At 51.9% G+C, this 16,302-nt stretch overlaps 7 protein-coding genes across 7 annotated transcripts; 3 read left to right on the top strand and 4 right to left on the bottom strand.

The window, feature by feature from the left end:
• Positions 1-324: 324 nt before the first annotated feature.
• On the bottom strand, positions 325-1,140 carry CC77DRAFT_1030705 (hypothetical protein; the record flags this gene model as incomplete). Its single annotated transcript, XM_018526606.1, has 3 exons — positions 325-524; positions 573-903; positions 1,075-1,140. 3 exons carry the CDS (start codon positions 1,138-1,140, stop codon positions 325-327), a joined length of 597 nt encoding a protein of 198 aa, XP_018386501.1.
• A 32-nt stretch (positions 1,141-1,172) lies between these two features.
• On the bottom strand, positions 1,173-2,598 carry CC77DRAFT_849744 (hypothetical protein). The gene has a single exon (XM_018533421.1). It carries the CDS (start codon positions 2,212-2,214, stop codon positions 1,549-1,551), a length of 666 nt encoding a protein of 221 aa, XP_018386502.1. The 5' UTR covers positions 2,215-2,598; the 3' UTR covers positions 1,173-1,548.
• Positions 2,350-4,494, top strand: CC77DRAFT_1019877 (hypothetical protein). The gene is made up of 2 exons (XM_018524934.1): positions 2,350-2,981; positions 3,037-4,494. The coding sequence occupies exons 1-2, from the start codon at positions 2,524-2,526 to the stop codon at positions 4,454-4,456; spliced, it is 1,878 nt and encodes a 625-aa protein (XP_018386503.1). The 5' UTR covers positions 2,350-2,523; the 3' UTR covers positions 4,457-4,494.
• Positions 4,495-4,644: 150 nt separating this feature from the next.
• CC77DRAFT_1040128 (hypothetical protein) lies at positions 4,645-7,295 on the top strand. Its single transcript, XM_018527193.1, has one exon. It carries the CDS (start codon positions 4,922-4,924, stop codon positions 7,190-7,192), a length of 2,271 nt encoding a protein of 756 aa, XP_018386504.1. The 5' UTR covers positions 4,645-4,921; the 3' UTR covers positions 7,193-7,295.
• Positions 7,296-7,372: 77 nt separating this feature from the next.
• On the bottom strand, positions 7,373-10,744 carry CC77DRAFT_1030727 (heavy metal translocatin; the record flags this gene model as incomplete). The annotated part of the gene is made up of 3 exons (XM_018526608.1): positions 7,373-9,870; positions 9,916-10,058; positions 10,155-10,744. The coding sequence occupies 3 exons, from the start codon at positions 10,742-10,744 to the stop codon at positions 7,373-7,375; spliced, it is 3,231 nt and encodes a 1,076-aa protein (XP_018386505.1).
• A 540-nt stretch (positions 10,745-11,284) lies between these two features.
• On the bottom strand, positions 11,285-12,719 carry CC77DRAFT_1030711 (S-adenosyl-L-methionine-dependent methyltransferase; the record flags this gene model as incomplete). The annotated part of the gene is made up of 5 exons (XM_018526607.1): positions 11,285-11,735; positions 11,788-12,114; positions 12,174-12,273; positions 12,348-12,468; positions 12,519-12,719. 5 exons carry the CDS (start codon positions 12,717-12,719, stop codon positions 11,285-11,287), a joined length of 1,200 nt encoding a protein of 399 aa, XP_018386506.1.
• A 1,258-nt stretch (positions 12,720-13,977) lies between these two features.
• CC77DRAFT_849568 (hypothetical protein) lies at positions 13,978-15,737 on the top strand. Its single transcript, XM_018533419.1, has 5 exons — positions 13,978-14,297; positions 14,353-14,725; positions 14,773-14,890; positions 14,939-15,003; positions 15,056-15,737. Exons 1-5 carry the CDS (start codon positions 14,118-14,120, stop codon positions 15,484-15,486), a joined length of 1,167 nt encoding a protein of 388 aa, XP_018386507.1. The 5' UTR covers positions 13,978-14,117; the 3' UTR covers positions 15,487-15,737.
• The last annotated feature ends 565 nt before the right edge of the window (positions 15,738-16,302 follow it).

The raw sequence follows: 16,302 nt of genomic DNA on the forward strand, positions 1-16,302 counted from the left end.
TGGATAAAACACCAACATATTGTTGATTCCTGCCCTGAAAAGTCGTTGTCAGCTCCTCCTGTCTTGCTCGCGATTGGAAACAATAGTGAGATGCAGCTCATGGTTATGGAATTGTCGCGACATGTTCGGAGTTGCAGAATGATAGGGCTGGATGTCTAGCTTGTGGTGGTACACTAAATGGCCGCGTGACGAGCCAGGTCGCGTAACGAGCCACCCCACCAAGATCGGACGATCAAAAAGATGAGGTTATTGAGCCACCCACAAAAGCTATTATCGTGGAATTTTTTGGTGTATTAATATATAGACGCTACTAAAGCGTTTGCACTACTTGTATCTCGCTGGCGTCTTGAGTCGGCGGGTGTGTAGGCCAAATTTGGGTGGGGAGGGCGCCCGAGGCGGACTCTCAACCACCCGACTTAATGAAGCAACAGCACGACGACGCTTTGTCGATTTTTTTGCTAGCTTAGGTGAGGCTTTTCGCTTACGCTTATTTGCTGTATCGCGACTTTTTTGAGCGGTTGCAGCTTATTATTGCTGCTTTTTGAGCTCCCGCGCGGCAGCTTTCTCCTCACGCTGCCGTTGCTCCTCCGCATCCTTAGCAATTTTGGCTTGCTGTCGAGCCAACTTTGCAGCTTCTTGAGAGCGCTTTTTCTCAGCTGCTTCTGCCGCTTTGATCTCTCTATCGCGAGCCTTTTGGAGTTGTAGCTCCGCGGCTTCGTCCAGTTCTGCGGCCTTGCGCGCGCGCTCGCTGGCAAGCTTCCTGGGACTGTAGAATACAGCTCCGCCGTGCCACTCATCACCTTCTCGTGTAGTCAGTGTTGTAGACTTGATCGGGCGCTTTCGAATGAGGTTGAGTTCAGCCCGTAGCTCCTCGTTTTCGGCGTGGAGAATCGCGTTGTTGACCTGCAGCGAGTGCAAGCCTTAGGATAGCCGTTTGGCTTCAATTTTGGCCTTGTCAGCTACCGCAGCGTCAAAAATTTTGCGCAGCTGAGGCCAGCTATCGCCGTCGCCTTGCTCCCTAATTCCTAGGTCGTTATCTTGTTGTTGTGCGTTGTTGTTGAAGCGTTAAAGTACCCGGCTTGCGTCCATCGGCCATACGCCTGTAGCTTGAAAACTCTTCAATATGAGATCGTGAGTCATTGTAGAGCTCCAAGCCGGCCAAAAGTGACAATAGAAGTCCTGTTTAGTGATCCTTGAGAGGCCTTAGGTTCGCTGGAGGTGTTAAGTAAGCTGCTCGGTGTAGTGACTCGAAAGCGGCCCAAAGAGAACCACATCCAACGGCTGTAAGCTGTGGGTTGAATGGGGAGGATACACCATAACCATAATACGTTTGGCTTCACAAAACTCCAAAAACTCGGGCGTAACGTGGCTGCCGTGCCCGTCAAGGATGAGAAGGCGCCATTAACGGCGAGCTTTGGCTGCTGTATGACGTTCAAACACCTGTTGAAGCCAGGCAAGACCTAACTCGTTGTTGGACCATCCTGAAGCTGAGTGGGATACAAATATTTGGTGGTTTTAGGTCTCCAGAAGGTCGTGAACCCAGCTTAATTAAACCCCAGAGGTGCCCTGGTAGATGAGAGCGGGCGGCAGTGCATCTCCAGAAGCGCATACGCAAGCTAACAGCGTAATCCATTCTCTGTTACCATCCCTCATCGCCTGGGTACGCTCTCCCGCCTCCCAAACTGCCTTGGAGAAGATCCTCTTTCTGCGGTTGGCGATACCAACAAAGAAGCCCTTCTCATCCATATTGTACGTATTGCGCTCGTCAATCCCGTGTTCTACTATCTCAGAGTGCAGCAAGTTGAAGTACAACTCGTACTTATACTTGCTGTCAGCTACGTGACGCTCACGATCGATACCGGTGTCCCATTTGGTGATGAGCTTGTCGGGATGACGACGGCGAAACCGCTTAACCCAGCTATCGGAGACCTCTTGCTGCGCAACAGCAGATCCGAAATTCTTCAAAATACTACCTGTAGGCGGTAGACCATCTCTTGTAGCTCTGTCTATGTGACTGACAACCTCCTGCTCTTGTTGTGGGTTGAGTCGTTGTTGATTTGCTATTTTGGCTTCACGGGTGCCCTGCGAACCCTTGTGCCGCCGCGACAGCGTTGTTCGATCAACTCCGAATATTTTTGAAACTTGGCGGTACGAGAAACCATCTCCAGCCTCACGCGATTCGATATATTCAATCGCTTCTTGAATCGGGTCCATGGTTGTGGAGTTATGACGCGTTGAAGTTGGGACGACGCGCAATGTTGGGATGGTGGGGTGGCTCGTTACGCGACCTGGCTCGTCACGCGGCCATTTAGTGTATCGGAACCACCTGCGTATCTGAGGCCTGTGGCGCGGCAGAATGGATCAGTCCATCATCCTTCCGAGTCGATGATGCTTGCCGTGCGCCACTTTGGTCCTAAGTCAATAGTCTCTCGTATACCCATCGCGTTTTTCGGTATCATTTTCAACATGATAGTCGCGTGTGCATAGCCGCTGTCGTCGTTCTTTTCCCATCTGTACCCCCGAATGGCAGCACGCGACACTCCCGATCGCGTGGTTCCGGAGACCATCGACCTGGAGCATGGGACCAAACGCGATGACAACCGCGATCGAGTTACACCGAGTGGCCAGAGCACAGAACTTGTCGCACCGCACCGCCAGTCCCGTCGTACCCCGCCATGGACAAGGAAGCTGGGGGAATGCACGCCAGCACCTGTCGCTCGTTGGGGCCGGAAGGTGGTCGAGTGGGTGAAGGGGCCGAAGCCGCCGAGCAGATACACCATCACGCCTTTTCTCGAGCGCTGGCAAACACTGCCTGTCCGGTTGCTCGCGCGACTGCCAGAGTGGGAGCGCATTTGCATCTACGCTATCGCATGTGTTGTATGGATTGTCACGTTCGCTGTAGTCGTCAGTGATGGTGGGCTTCCTTCTGACATTGGAGGGTTCGGAGCGCCGGTAAAGCTGTCGTGTGTCAACAATCTGTGGTATGGCTTCTCCTCTTATACCCCAAGCTATCGTGACTGTGCTGATCGTCGCCAGGTCATCCCCAGAAAGCTGTGGGCCCGACGGCCGTAATTGTTTCCCCTTCTCCAATGCTTCGTTTGCCTTCAACTGCCCCGCCGGATGCTCGAGCGCCCAGGTGCTCAACCCTCGCGCAATCGGACCGCAAGTCATAAACTACCGATCCTTGGTCGTTGGAGGTGCTCCAGGTCCTGAGAATGATGCGTTGGTATATCGCGGAGACTCATTCATTTGCTCAGCGGCTATTCACGCTGGAGTCATCAACGATGGCTACGGTGGCTGTGGTGTCGTTTCTCTAATAGGAGAGCGAGACAGTTTCGGCGCTGTTACACGGCATGGCATAAGCAGTATTGGCTTTGACTCGCACTTTCCAATGGCATTCACATTTGGTCAGGCTTCGGCCAAATGTGAGGATCCGCGCTGGAACCTGCTTATCCTCTCGACAATCTTTACTGCTCTGTTCGGCATCTTCACCACAAGTCCTGTCACCTTTTTTGCGCCCATTTTTACAATATTGTTCTTCCAGACTGGTATGGCATCGGATCCGCCTTCGTACTCGAACTACGCCTCCTTGGCTTCTACAACACTCGGCCGCTTCTTGCCCGCTGCGTTAGCTGCCGCCCTCTTCTATCAATTCAGTGTCCGCAAATCCCTGCGCAATTGCAAGGCACAAGTTGAAAAGACCGTGCTCTGGGTAGGTGGGGCTTGGGTTGGCGCACTAGGGAACTATACGTTTGAACGTATACCCATACAGCGGCTCACAGGAAACGACATCCGCCAACAACCGGGCGCTATCACAGCATTGGTAATCATTGTGATTATCCTGTTCGCTGTTGTTCTATACCAAGCATGGTGCTTCCGCAGGGAAGGGCGACTGCCACGCTATCTTGCATTATATGCTACACTAGGCCTTGGCCTGGGTATACTCGCTGCTATGCCGAAACTCACACTTAGGATACACCACTACATCATTGCTCTCTTACTCCTTCCAGGCACCGCGCTGCAGACCCGCGTGAGCTTGTTGTGCCAAGGTCTGCTGGTCGGACTGTTCGTTAACGGTATTGCACGCTGGAACTTCGATTCCATCCTACAAACGGCAGCGGCGTTACGAGGTGATGGACAGCTCGGGTCGGGTATCCCAGCTATTCTTGAGCCTGTCATTAATGGCTCGAGCATCACCTTCGCATGGGAGAGCCTACTCCGCGGATACCAGGGCGTGAGTGTGGTGGTCAACGATGTAGAGAGATATCGTGGCTCTGGTGGGAGTGATCAAGGTAACTTCACTTGGAATCGGTCAGACGGTGGGCAGGATGAATATTTCCGGTTTGGATTTATTAGCTACCAGTTGTTCGGCAGCGTAGCATACAGCGACTTCACTAGAGCAGGCACATGGTTCTCAAATGGGACCTGGGGTGGAATTCCGCCAGGTCGTACATGAATAGAAAATGAACTGATCGTCCCCAAACAATGTATACGCTCTCTCCATACATAGACCGTTTACGGAAATAATCTGGCAAGACGCGGATGTCAATATCGCAATGACGAACGAGTACTAGCGCGTTTACGTCACCGTTCACGACATGGAAACCTTGCAAGGCAGGCTTTCAAGACGGCGATCGGCATGCTGCAAGCGGTGATCCAACGGTTATACAAAAATGCCTTGGCCAGCCATATCGTTCATCATACCCCCTTCAGCGACAAATCAGGTCTGGCCCGGAGTGCTCTTGCCTCTTTTTGTGCGGGGGTAGTCTCGAACAGGACCATGACGTCACAAGAACCAGTTGCTTGATGACCGCCGCGTTCGCACTTGCACTAGTCGTATGCCACAAACACCATGCATTCTCTCCATCGGAATTTCTACTACCTGTGACATTCCTCTTACACTTTCCGCAGCCTCCACGGCATGGATTCCACCGCAAAACGTGAGGCGCCGGCCGCTTCCAAACGAAAAGCGGTTCCTTCGCCGACTACAGATGCGCCATCGATTGAACAAGGGCGAGAACTTACGAGCAGACTGATACCGAATGCCTTCCTCGCCGGAACCCTCCTAGCAGCACTTTCTTTCTCCTGGCCGTTGCGATGGGTCATCTCCGGAGCGCCCATATTCGTCTACGCAATCCTACTTGGCGAGGCGTATGGGCATCGCATCCTGCCTTTTGTTCCTGTCTGGACTATCTTCGCGACAGTAAACTTGGTGTACGCCGTATGTGCGACTTCGTGGCTTCTGTACTGGGTATTCTGGGCTTTTTGTTGGCCTGTACTCTTCATTACCTGCCTCTTCCAATTTGAAGCACCTGCTGCACTGGCACGTCGCACTTTACGAAAGACGTTCCTACGAGACCTCCATTTTATCAACGATCAAGTAGCCTTTTTTGATCTGCCTGCCCTGGAAATCGACACCGAAGTCAAGGGACTCTTCGTAATCCGCGGGGTTACGCTTTCGCTTTCAACAATGACACTCGTTGCTCATGGAGTCGAGGCTGGCATAAAGCTCTCGGACGATATCGAGCTTGGCATTCAAGTTGATAAAGTTACGGTACCACTGTTCCGAGAGATAACTGTTGACGACGTCTATGCGAATGTGAAGGGTGGGGATTGGGAAGTCACCTTTGGGGATGTGCAGTATGGTATCCCGGAGCCAGACGACGACGATTCCGTGGTTGTCACCAATACGGCTATTCTCAGAGCAGCGACAATGAAAGGGGGAGCCAATGGCCGCCCGGCTGATATGGTCCGAAACCTGACAGCTGGAAAAAAGCCAATTGAGGCTGAAGATACTGCATCCGCATTCTCGTCCGTTAAGAAAGTGTCACCAGATGAAGAGCAGGCCCATAAGAAGTACAAAGAGCTAGTACGCTACATCAACGACACAAGTGCTATTACAAAGGCGAAACAGACACTGGTAGAGGCCTCGAAAGCACGAGCTGAGGCTGGTTCATCCGATGACGAAAAAGACGCCAAAGATGCCAAGAAGTCGAAAGAAGAGCCAGGCGTCCGCTTGGACATTGATAACATGGATGACTTCCGAGCAGCAATATGTACCCAGATCCATGGACAACCATCCATACCTCACCCACCTACCAAATCGATCAGAGTCTCCACTCTTCGGAAAACATCATACCCGAACGTAAAGAAATTTCTACATCGGTTGCCTTTCCTATACCGATTGATGCTGAGTCCCATTTGCTACTTCCATCCTGTCAAGTTCAAGTCCATTACTGCAGCTGGGTCAGGGAAGTGGTTCACGGCCTTGATGCGACAGTACTTTTTCAAGCACTACTCATCCCAAGACGCGGAGATTCGTAGATTGGAGGCGCGGATATCAGCTTGGTGCGCAGATGCCAACTTCGCTGTAGAGCTGGGCCCGATGGCTAGCGAAGCCCACTTCCCCATCAACACCAATTACAACATTCAGACTCACTTCAAGATCTCCGACGTCATGGCCTACAGAATCCTCCCAGACGCCGTCGAGCTTAAGCAAGTTGTGCGGTTAGGAGGTGCCGATGCCGTTCTCACAATTCCAATGTTCCTATTTCCACACCATGAGCACATCTTCCCTGAGAAGAAGAGCGACTTCGACCTTTTGGAGATGGAGTCTGCCATCAACGAAGCCGAACCTACGCCAAAGCAAATCCTAGCTCGGAAAGAGCTTGAAAAGCTAAAGAAAGACGAAGCGTCCATGCACGTTAGTGCACATGCTCACCTCCCAGCGCAATTCCATCAAGATCTTCTTAACTTCGTCGCTGCGATCGTGAAAGCTACCAAAGTCATCGAGTCGGACAAGGACTTTGAGGAGGCCAAAGTTCTACGCGAACTGAAGCGTGTCAGCACTACTGATAGCGAAGCAAGCAGTCTTGCTTCAGTCAATACTAATAACAGCGAAATGTCACAGACCACGCTGAATGGTAATGAGGACAAGAGCTTCAAAGCATTCCTCAAGAAGGTTGACACTGGCTTCAAAGAAGCATCAAACAAGACTATGGTGGGCATGCGAAAAGCTGGCCAGAACACTGTACATGCCATGGCCAACGATCGCTGGATCGCACGGCTGGTAGGCAAAGTGACAAGGAAATTAGAAAAGGCGCAAGGCGAACTGGGGTACAGCGGAGAAGTCCCAATCGCTCTGGCTAAGTACCGCGAGCGACATGAGTTTGAGCAGAAACTCCTACCCTAAGGGAACCGGATGCTGGGAAGGCAGTTGTCGAGTTGCATGATACCCCGTTAGACTCTGCATGTTTGAGTAGTGTAGTTTTGTAAGAGAACATGAACCATTGTCTACATTGCATTCTGGATACATGACGTGACATTGTTCAACTCGTAACACGTTAACTGCGATTTACATATGCCACGATCCTTAGACTTTCGACCATCTCAACAAGACTGCTGCCAACACCACAGGTAGTACACTGACCAGTTCCCCGAGACCCGCGAACTCCGGCGGAATCCTCGCGTGCACAAAGGCGCCCGCACCCAACAGTACAGCGAAAGTGTTGTATACGAAACTCCAGCTAAAGTTGAAAACGATTCTATGTATCGCTTTCCTACTCACATTGATAATGGTCAGTACGCCTGACAGGCTAGGACGGACAAGAACTACATCGGCAGCGGATTGTGCGATGTCAGTACCGCTCGACATATGAACGCCGATTGTGGCCTGAGCAAGGGCAACAGCGTCATTTGTGCCGTCCCCAACGAACATGACAATCGGCTTGCGGGACTTGCCAGTCAGAAGAGCTGTTGAAGGTGCTGCGAGAAGGCTCTGAATATAAGTTTGCTTATCTGCAGGTGAGCAACGAGAGCGAACATTCTCTTCTGGTACGTCGAGCTGTGAGGCAATCCCCTTAACAGCGCCATCATCATCGCCAGACAGTACATGGACGTTGATGCCGCTGCGTTGGAGATGATCGATGGTGGATGCTGCGTCTGGTCGTAATGTGTCCTGCAGACCATAGATAGCTACTAGAGTGCTGTCGATGGTGAAGCAAAAGGTGGTGAAACCCTGGGACAGCATGGAGCGGACACGCGGATCTTCGGAAAGCGCAAGCCATCTCGAGTTACCGGCGCGTAGCTTCTTACCATTGGCCATCCCATGGACACCTCTGCCGGTGACCACCTTGGCGTCTGGTACGGTTGTAGCTGATAGACCTCGCGACGCGAGATGTGTTGCAATGGCCGCCGACACGGGGTGTTTGACATTGCCAAGCAAACCCAAAAGTAACTTGGCGTCATCCGCACTACCACCCTGAACATACTCCTCATGCACCACCGCCAGCTTTCCTGCTGTCAAGGTACCCGTCTTGTCGAACACCACGTCGGTCGTTCTATACGCGACTTCGATGCTACCTGCCGTCTTGAAGACAACACCGCGCTTCGCTGCGACGCCGGACGCGATCACGATAACCATAGGAACCGCGAGACCGATAGCGCAAGGACACGAGACAATTAGGACTGTGATGGCATACGTGATGGCTTCGATGGTCGCTTCTGAGCCTGATTGATGGCGTATCGCAATCCCAATGGCGACCCAGATGACGAAAGTGATGATTGTCAGGGTCACTACAACAGGGACGAAGTAGCTGGCTACAGTGTCGGCAATCTCTTGAATCTTGGGTTTGGAAAGCTTTGCTTCGTCAACCATACCCGCAATCGTCGTGATGGTATTATCGCCAGGCAGACGGGTTAGGCGGACGGTAAGCGTTCCGCTTCCGTTGATGGTTCCTGCAATAACGGCCGACTTGGTGTGCTTCTCAACGGGCTGAGCCTCGCCCGTTAACATCGATTCATCAATTTCCGAAGAACCCGAGATGACGGTACCGTCTGTCGGAATGCGCGAGTCTGGAGCGACCCTGAAGATGTCTCCATATTGCAACATCCTAGCATCGATCTCCTTCTCCATCCCGTCGTCGCTGACCAGCATGGCAGTAGGGGTTTGTAAGGAACGAATACTGATGGACTCTGCCGCTTTTTGTCGCGCCAACGATGCCACCCATCGTCCGACCATGATGAGTGTCACCAACAGCGTACTTGTCTCGAAGAACTCGCCCGTTGATAGAGGGTTTCCGCTGACTAGGTAGCCGAACGAAACAACTGAGAAGATGTACGCGGCGCTTGTACTCAGTACAATGAGCAGATCCATCTCAATGACCTTGGAGAACACCAATGCCTTGAGCGCTTTCGGGTAGAAAGGACCGGCGATGACAACTTGGACGACAGTAGCGAGGGCGAGTGACGCGGAGCCATAAGCAATCTCGCGCTCAGGAAGAGGTGCCCATGCCATGACCAGTACGGGAATGGTCAATCCGGCAGAGAGCAACGTCAACAAGCCCATGTTTCGAACATGCCTATTGCCAGCTTCCAAAGAAGAGTCTGGACAAGGCGGTGCAAGTTGCAACGACCGACTCCACTCGTCACACATCAAGTCCCTCGCCCCCACAATCTTCGCATCGTATTCCACACGGATTGTATCTTTGTTTAGGCGGCGTACGTCTGACACTCCATCCGGCCACTGCCCATCGACAAAAGCCGCTGGGTCTCCCGAACAGATAAGATCCAGACTACAGCCTTGGTTGGAAACGATCTCGCATTTGAACTCGGTTGTGCGGTGGAGATGTTTGACCACATCGTCGGCAGTCGCAAGCTTGGTGTTGATATCGAGCTCGACGCGGGCAAGGACCAGGCTGGTCTGAAGTTTGCTGACGTAGTCGAGACTACCCAGTGTTCGCTGTAGCTTTGTCTCGCATCCTGTACAGGTCATGCCAGATACGCTGATGACAAGGTGTTCACGTGTAACGCCGCCCTTCTCCAGGTCGATGTTATCCGAACCGCTCGCAATCTCAGTCGCGTCGATCAGGGCTACCTTTTTGTCAGGGCAGCGTTTGGAAGCGTTTGTGGGTGAACAGCATGATGTCTTGGCCCCGATAGTTGCGCATGCCTGGGGTGACGAGGTGCAGCAAGATGCTCTCGATGTTTTCGTAGTCGTGCCCGCGCAATCACTCCGCCCAGGTTCGCAACAGCTACTGGCACAGGTGTCTGCAGGGACACTGTACCCATCGTCTGCGCAGCAGCCATCCGTAGCGTCGGCACTGCAAGCAGGTTCAGGATCAGCCTTAGTCGAACTGCTGCTGCTGTCGCCGCACGCCTTGATTTCCGTTTCGAGCGGCGTAGGTGATTTGCAACATGGGGTTGCTGGCTTCGGCTTCACGAATCCTGACGGCGAACAGCATGAGCTGGTAAGCTTTGGCTTTACAGATTCTGGTGACGAACAGCAGGAGTTGGGTGCCTCCTGCTTTTTGGGTGTTGATGAAGAACAGGAAGATTCAGATGCTCTCGACTTCTGAGAGTCCGATGGCTGACAACATGCGCTGGCTGGCTTTGGTCCCACAGGTGTTGAACTTGAGCAGCAAGAAGTGCTTGGCTTGGGAATTGCTGCTGGCTTTGACGGACTGCACGGAGACTTCGACGTGTCTGACTTCGTAGGATCTGAAGGTGAACAGCATGAACCTTTCGGCTGCATTGTGGCATATTTCAGGTTGGCGACAGCAGGCCAAGAGGCTGTAGGTTCGGAATCGGAAGGCGTCAGTGTTGCATCCACTGCAGGTTGCGTCGTCGCTATTGCGTTACTTGTCGTTTCCGTCGCCGCCTCCGTGAGCACTCCAGGATTAACTTCTGGCTTGACAATAGCTGCGGTTGTACTCTTGGGGCCACAGCAGCCTCCCCCACAGGCCATGTTGAAGTTGTGATTGATGAAGTCTCCTATGGAAAAGATCGCACGAGGAAAGTCAAGATGCAAACCGTTTCCCCTTACATCTGGTATACAAGGCGCAATTCCTGCCCGTGTAAATAAGTGAGTGGCGATACGGTTGGCGAATTCACAAACGATATGTCACCGATAGAGAACCTCGATATGTCACTGCTTTCTCAATGGTCGCCGGCTCTACACCTTCCTTTTTCTGGATCGGCATCACGACAATCAATTCTGCATAGCGAGCAAGATCTACATATCTTTGCATTGCTAGTGCACTAGAGATTTCATGCTTGGATAGTGCGCAGCAGCTGTCTGTGGTATTGTCAGCCTGTATTATAGTGGAAGGCGCAAACCACACGCAAGATCGACAGAGAGCTAGATCAGACACGTGCAAGGAACTGCCTCAAGCCTAAGTCATGTATTGTGCGCAGTCTCAGGAAAGAACTAGGGCCATGTGGGTATGTCTTGCAGATGTCACTTCTTGCGGATGTCTGAATGACTCCCATCTCAGCCGTCGAACATTCACGCCAGTTCGCACTCAATCAGACTCTCCTGCGAATGTTTGACACTGTAAACACGCACAATCTTAAGACCAATCTCGGGTGACTCCAACAGCTGGCTCCACTGGGTATACGTCCGCTCTTTTGAAGAAAAGAGTGTGATCATCATCATATCCAAGGCGGTGGCCTGCCAGTCTGCACCCGTGTCTGGAATGACGTTTTCGTTGATCAGCAGTTTGCTGTAACCTGGCTTCATGGCGCCGGCAACCTGCTTCAGAATGCTCCTGCACACATCGTCGGGCCAGTCGTGCAACACGGAGTGCATATAGTATGCTCGAGCCGCTTTTAATGGCTGTTCGAGGTAGAAATCGTACTCCATACGTTCGATGATGGGATCCAGTTGCTCAATTCCTTCGATAACGGACGGGCGATCCTGTAGCACAAGCCTACCAGGGACTTGAGGATACTTGTTTCTGGATGTATCGTCAGCAGGCGAGTCAGACTTAGGCTTGCACGACATCCTACCTGAACTCTTGGATATCATGACCGTAGCCTCCGCCGATGTCTACCAATAGTACAGCGTCTTTGGAGGTGTCCATGCCACGGATGAGCTGCTCTTGAACTGGGTAAAAGTTGCTATCCATCCAACTTGGTCGACCCTGCCGATAGCCACCCATGTGGTTATTGAATTGCTGTCCCAAAGGCGGATGGGTATCCAGATACCGAAACATATCGAGCTCCGTCCCGAATGCGTACTGGTATGGTCCGTTTGTGATATCGGTAGTGAGTTCGTAATTGTTCTTCTCCAAATATTGTGAGAATTTGCTGCAAGACTCATGGGCTCCACCAGCACTGATTTAATTAGCCCAGTACTCATCTTAACATTGCGTCAATCACGCCACAACACTTACAGGGCTGGGTAGCCATCTCCAATGATAGGTATGGTCAATGCTTTCGAAAAGTTTGTGGCCTTGTATTCATCACTATTTGTCTCAGTGATGAAACCCATGGCTGCGATGTGCCTCATCAAGCGAGCTGGCAGTGTAAGCGAGTAACCGGAACGATTTGCCAACATGAGAGCCCACCTAAGAGCTCGCGAGGCTTCCCGAGCTTGCTTGCAATGTCATCGACCTTCATCGGTTGGTCTCCGAGCACTCCGAACACACCTGCATTATAGCAAGTTGTGATGGCAGTATGGCAACCCGGCTAGTAACACAGCTTAGCTCAGGCGAGGCGAACAGCGATTCAACACATACCTGCGCCCAATTCTGTTCAATCATGGTTTCGCGGGGAGTCTGTAACGCCCTGACAAGAGCTTTGGCGTGCGAAAGCATTGCCATACGAGTATCATTGTGATCAACAGAGGGTTTACCCCCGAATTCCGAAAGCTTCTGTAGCAGGCATGGAACGGCACCTGGATCGTTCGCACGTACTGCAATGCTGACGTCAACCAGCATCTTTGCAAAAGTTTAGACACGATCCAACGTTATGAAGAAGGGGTGGCGGAACAGTGGATAATGGTAAGGGTGAAAAGATCCCAAATGTGTTTAATGTATTGCCGGAGACGATGATGGTGCTCTCTTTCCCTTATAAGTCCGAGTCCGTTCTCTCCAGTCAACCTTGCCACAGAGATGCACTACACCATTGCCAACATGGTTAACAGCTCTTGATTCATGGCACCACCTTATCAGACGAGAAGGATGCCATGACGGACGGGAACAACAACCCGATGTAGATGATAGCTTGAGTTGGCATACGCCGGCAGAGCGATGGTGAGTCCGCGGAGCATTCGTAGCCAGAGTTGCGTACTTCGACCAAGGGGAGAGACATTTAGGTAAAGTCAGTAGGCCTAATCTCCACTTCAATGCTGTATCCCATCTTGGCATCATCGTTATGGCTTTCCGGTGGTAAAAGGGATTACCTGATACGAATTTCTAGGATTAGCTCCGGTTCCTCCATGGGCGCCAGGTGGTCAACCGTGATTGTTCTGCGTCAGTCATCAGGTCTCGCGTTGGTTGGTATTTCTAGAAGGTCTTTGAGAACTCTAAAAGATCAGCAAGAGAAGGCTATACAGATGCCGCCATGGAATAGATACCCGGCACGCGGCATGTGCGGGAACGGATGTTTCGACTTGCGCAGGATAATGCGAATGACGCTGAGAAAAGACTTGATGTGGACCAAAACCCACAATACGGCCCGTGGCACTGGAACCGAAGAAGGGTGCGGCACGGCGACCAAGGCAATAACCGCTTCGGAACCAGTGGCGTGTGGATACCGAACCAGTGGCGTGTGGATACCGAACCAGCTGATCCAAGCGCCGCAACGCTTGCTCCAGGAGTCGTTCTATGGTATCCGTCAGTCAGTGAGCGACCAAGCGGATACCGCCATTGCCTAGCAGCATACTCCGTACTAATCACAGCTTGTTCCTTGCTCCTTATTGCGCGAGAAAACAACGACGGAAGTCACGTTGTCCACACGAAGCTGGAAAAATCTACCTTATGTTGTATGCAATCATGGCACAATTTCGTCGCATCCATGCAACCGATGTACGTGCGAATACATGTGGGACCTTAGTCCACCAGAGCGGCTCAGCACTGGATGATCGTTGCAACCCCTACCTCAGAAAGCGGCCCATGGCCTGATGGGATCTCTTTGTCTTGCTGTGAGTATGCAGTCGTCTCAAATCGGAGCCCCCAGTCAGAAGGCAACAATGCTTTTGTTCGCACGCGCAATGCATAAGACGCTTGAGCGTCTGACGTCCCGTTGGGCGAATATCAAACCCAGATCCAAGGGCGTATGCTGCAGTAATACTGCGATCACTTCATTTTCATTTTGGCATCTTTGCTTGTTGCATCATGGCAGCAGCACAAGAACTCCCCCCGGAACTCGCCCACGAGGACAAGGGGCCTATGGTTCTGGCGGTATGCATCGCACTAACGACAGTCGCTACAATTTTCGTTGCTGCGAGACTCTATGTCAGATGCAGAATACTGTCAATGATGGGTCTTGACGATTGGCTGATCATCTTGTCAATGGTAAGTGCTCATCGAAGCACGCGTAACGGACCCAACCCGCTGACGCTTCGAACAGATGTGTGGCTACATCATGCTTGGCCTCACTATAGCAGCTGTGCAGGCTGGCAACGGGCGTCACTTCGCTCTGCTCTCCGATGAACAGAAGTCCGGCGCAATCTTGTACACCCTCGCAGGCTTCTGTCCCGGGATACTCTCGTTCGCTATTCCTAAACTAGCTGTGGTCGCGCTCCTGACGAGAATCACCAATCCTAGCAAGAGACACAAGATAATCCTGTGGAGTATATCTGGTGGTTGCTTGATAATCCTATTCGGCTGTGTTATTATCATCTTCGCGCAGTGCACGCCAACTCGATCGCAGTGGGACTTTTCCGTCCAAGGCACCTGCTGGAGCCCATGGATTCTGATATATTACGCCATTGTAGCCGGAAGTATGTCTCCCACGAGCAAGCCAGGCCAATAACTGACCATCGTGAAGCATTTTCCGCCATAGTGGATCTCTACCTCGCCATATATCCCGCTATTGTCCTTTATAAACTGCAAATCAACTTCAAGAAAAAGGTTGTCCTTAGCGTTGCGCTTGGGCTAGGTTCCATGTAAGCTCGCATATGTTATGTGGTAACATTCGCTCACGCTTGACCTAGTGCCGCAGTTGTAGCTGTGTATAAATCGACTCGGCTACCTGCGCTTGCGAGCGCGGATTTTAGCTGTGAGTAGAGCCGCGTTCGAGGTCAATCATAGATGCTGAGACTACTGTATAGACGATACGGCCGATATTACCGTTTGGACGAGTATCGAGGGTAATGCTATCATCATCGGCGCATGCATACCAACATTACAGCCACTGTTCGACCAACTCCTTGGCCACGGCCTCTTTAGTAGTTTGGGAGGTGGGCGGGACCGAGGTGGCTACAAATCGAATGATCGATCTGGGTTGAAGCTCGCAACGATCGGAAGCAAGACTCTTCGGTCAACAAAGCAACATGGGAAGTCGGGTGTTTCTGAAGGGACGCTGGGCCACGATAGCCAGGACAGCATTCTGGGCCCGAACCATCGACCCGGCAGTGACGAGAGCCAGAACGTCAAGCAAAGCTCCGGCATCACGCGAACGCAGCATCTGGTGGTCGAGTACGAGGATGCGGGTGAGCCGGCGCGGGCGGCAAAACCAGCCTACGATCTCGGCGATACATAGAGATCAAGACAAAGATTTGAGGTAGATTGACAAGGGCGTAGGCATCACTCCGTCAAGCGTGGTACAGCGTCCGTAGAACCTACATCAGCTCTCGAATCGAAAAGATTAGGCAAGCCTACCGCGAGACAATTACATTTGAACATCTTAACAAACGTGGCCACGATGATGAAGAATATACCTCTGGGTCCGCTAGAGGCCTAGTTTTGTGTACTAATGGTCATTGTTAACAAGGATGGCTCTTACTATGCAATTCTTGACATGGCTGAGTACCAAAATTAGGACTTTAGTAGTGGATCTGACTTTTGATGGTCTACCTCGTACCGAGTTCAACTTTGCAAAGGCCATGCTGAAAGCCAAGGCGGCAGATACCTAGGTAGCATCGAAGGAGCCATTTGCTGGACCTGAAGCACTGGCGTATTGATCACTATGCTTCAATTATTGGCCCGGGCCAGCTACACGCCAATGCAGCACAGGGAAATTTCGTCTCGCCAACACCCATGAAATGTCAGTGACAGGTTGCCGTACGGCTTGGCTGCCGACTCCCGACGGCTCCGCGGAGGTTACTGTGGGTCTCGCTTGGACTCCTTCATGCAACAGACGCAGGATGAGGTCGGATGTTAGTCATGAAGGATTGCAAGAAGGAGAGAAGCCGAAGGTAGCAGTGGGTAATTGCCGCCTCAGATCAAAAGTACAATCTGAAGAGGAAGGTGGTAAACGATACTCCACATCAACGTTTGGAACGATAACTCTCGGCTCGAGCTGCCAAGGACACAACCTCACACTGTCCTAGTAGTCTCCTCCAAACCAGCTTACTCT

This window comes from Alternaria alternata, assembly GCF_001642055.1.
Source record: "Alternaria alternata strain SRC1lrK2f unplaced genomic scaffold CC77scaffold_9, whole genome shotgun sequence".
Lineage (NCBI taxonomy): Eukaryota > Fungi > Ascomycota > Dothideomycetes > Pleosporales > Pleosporaceae > Alternaria > Alternaria alternata.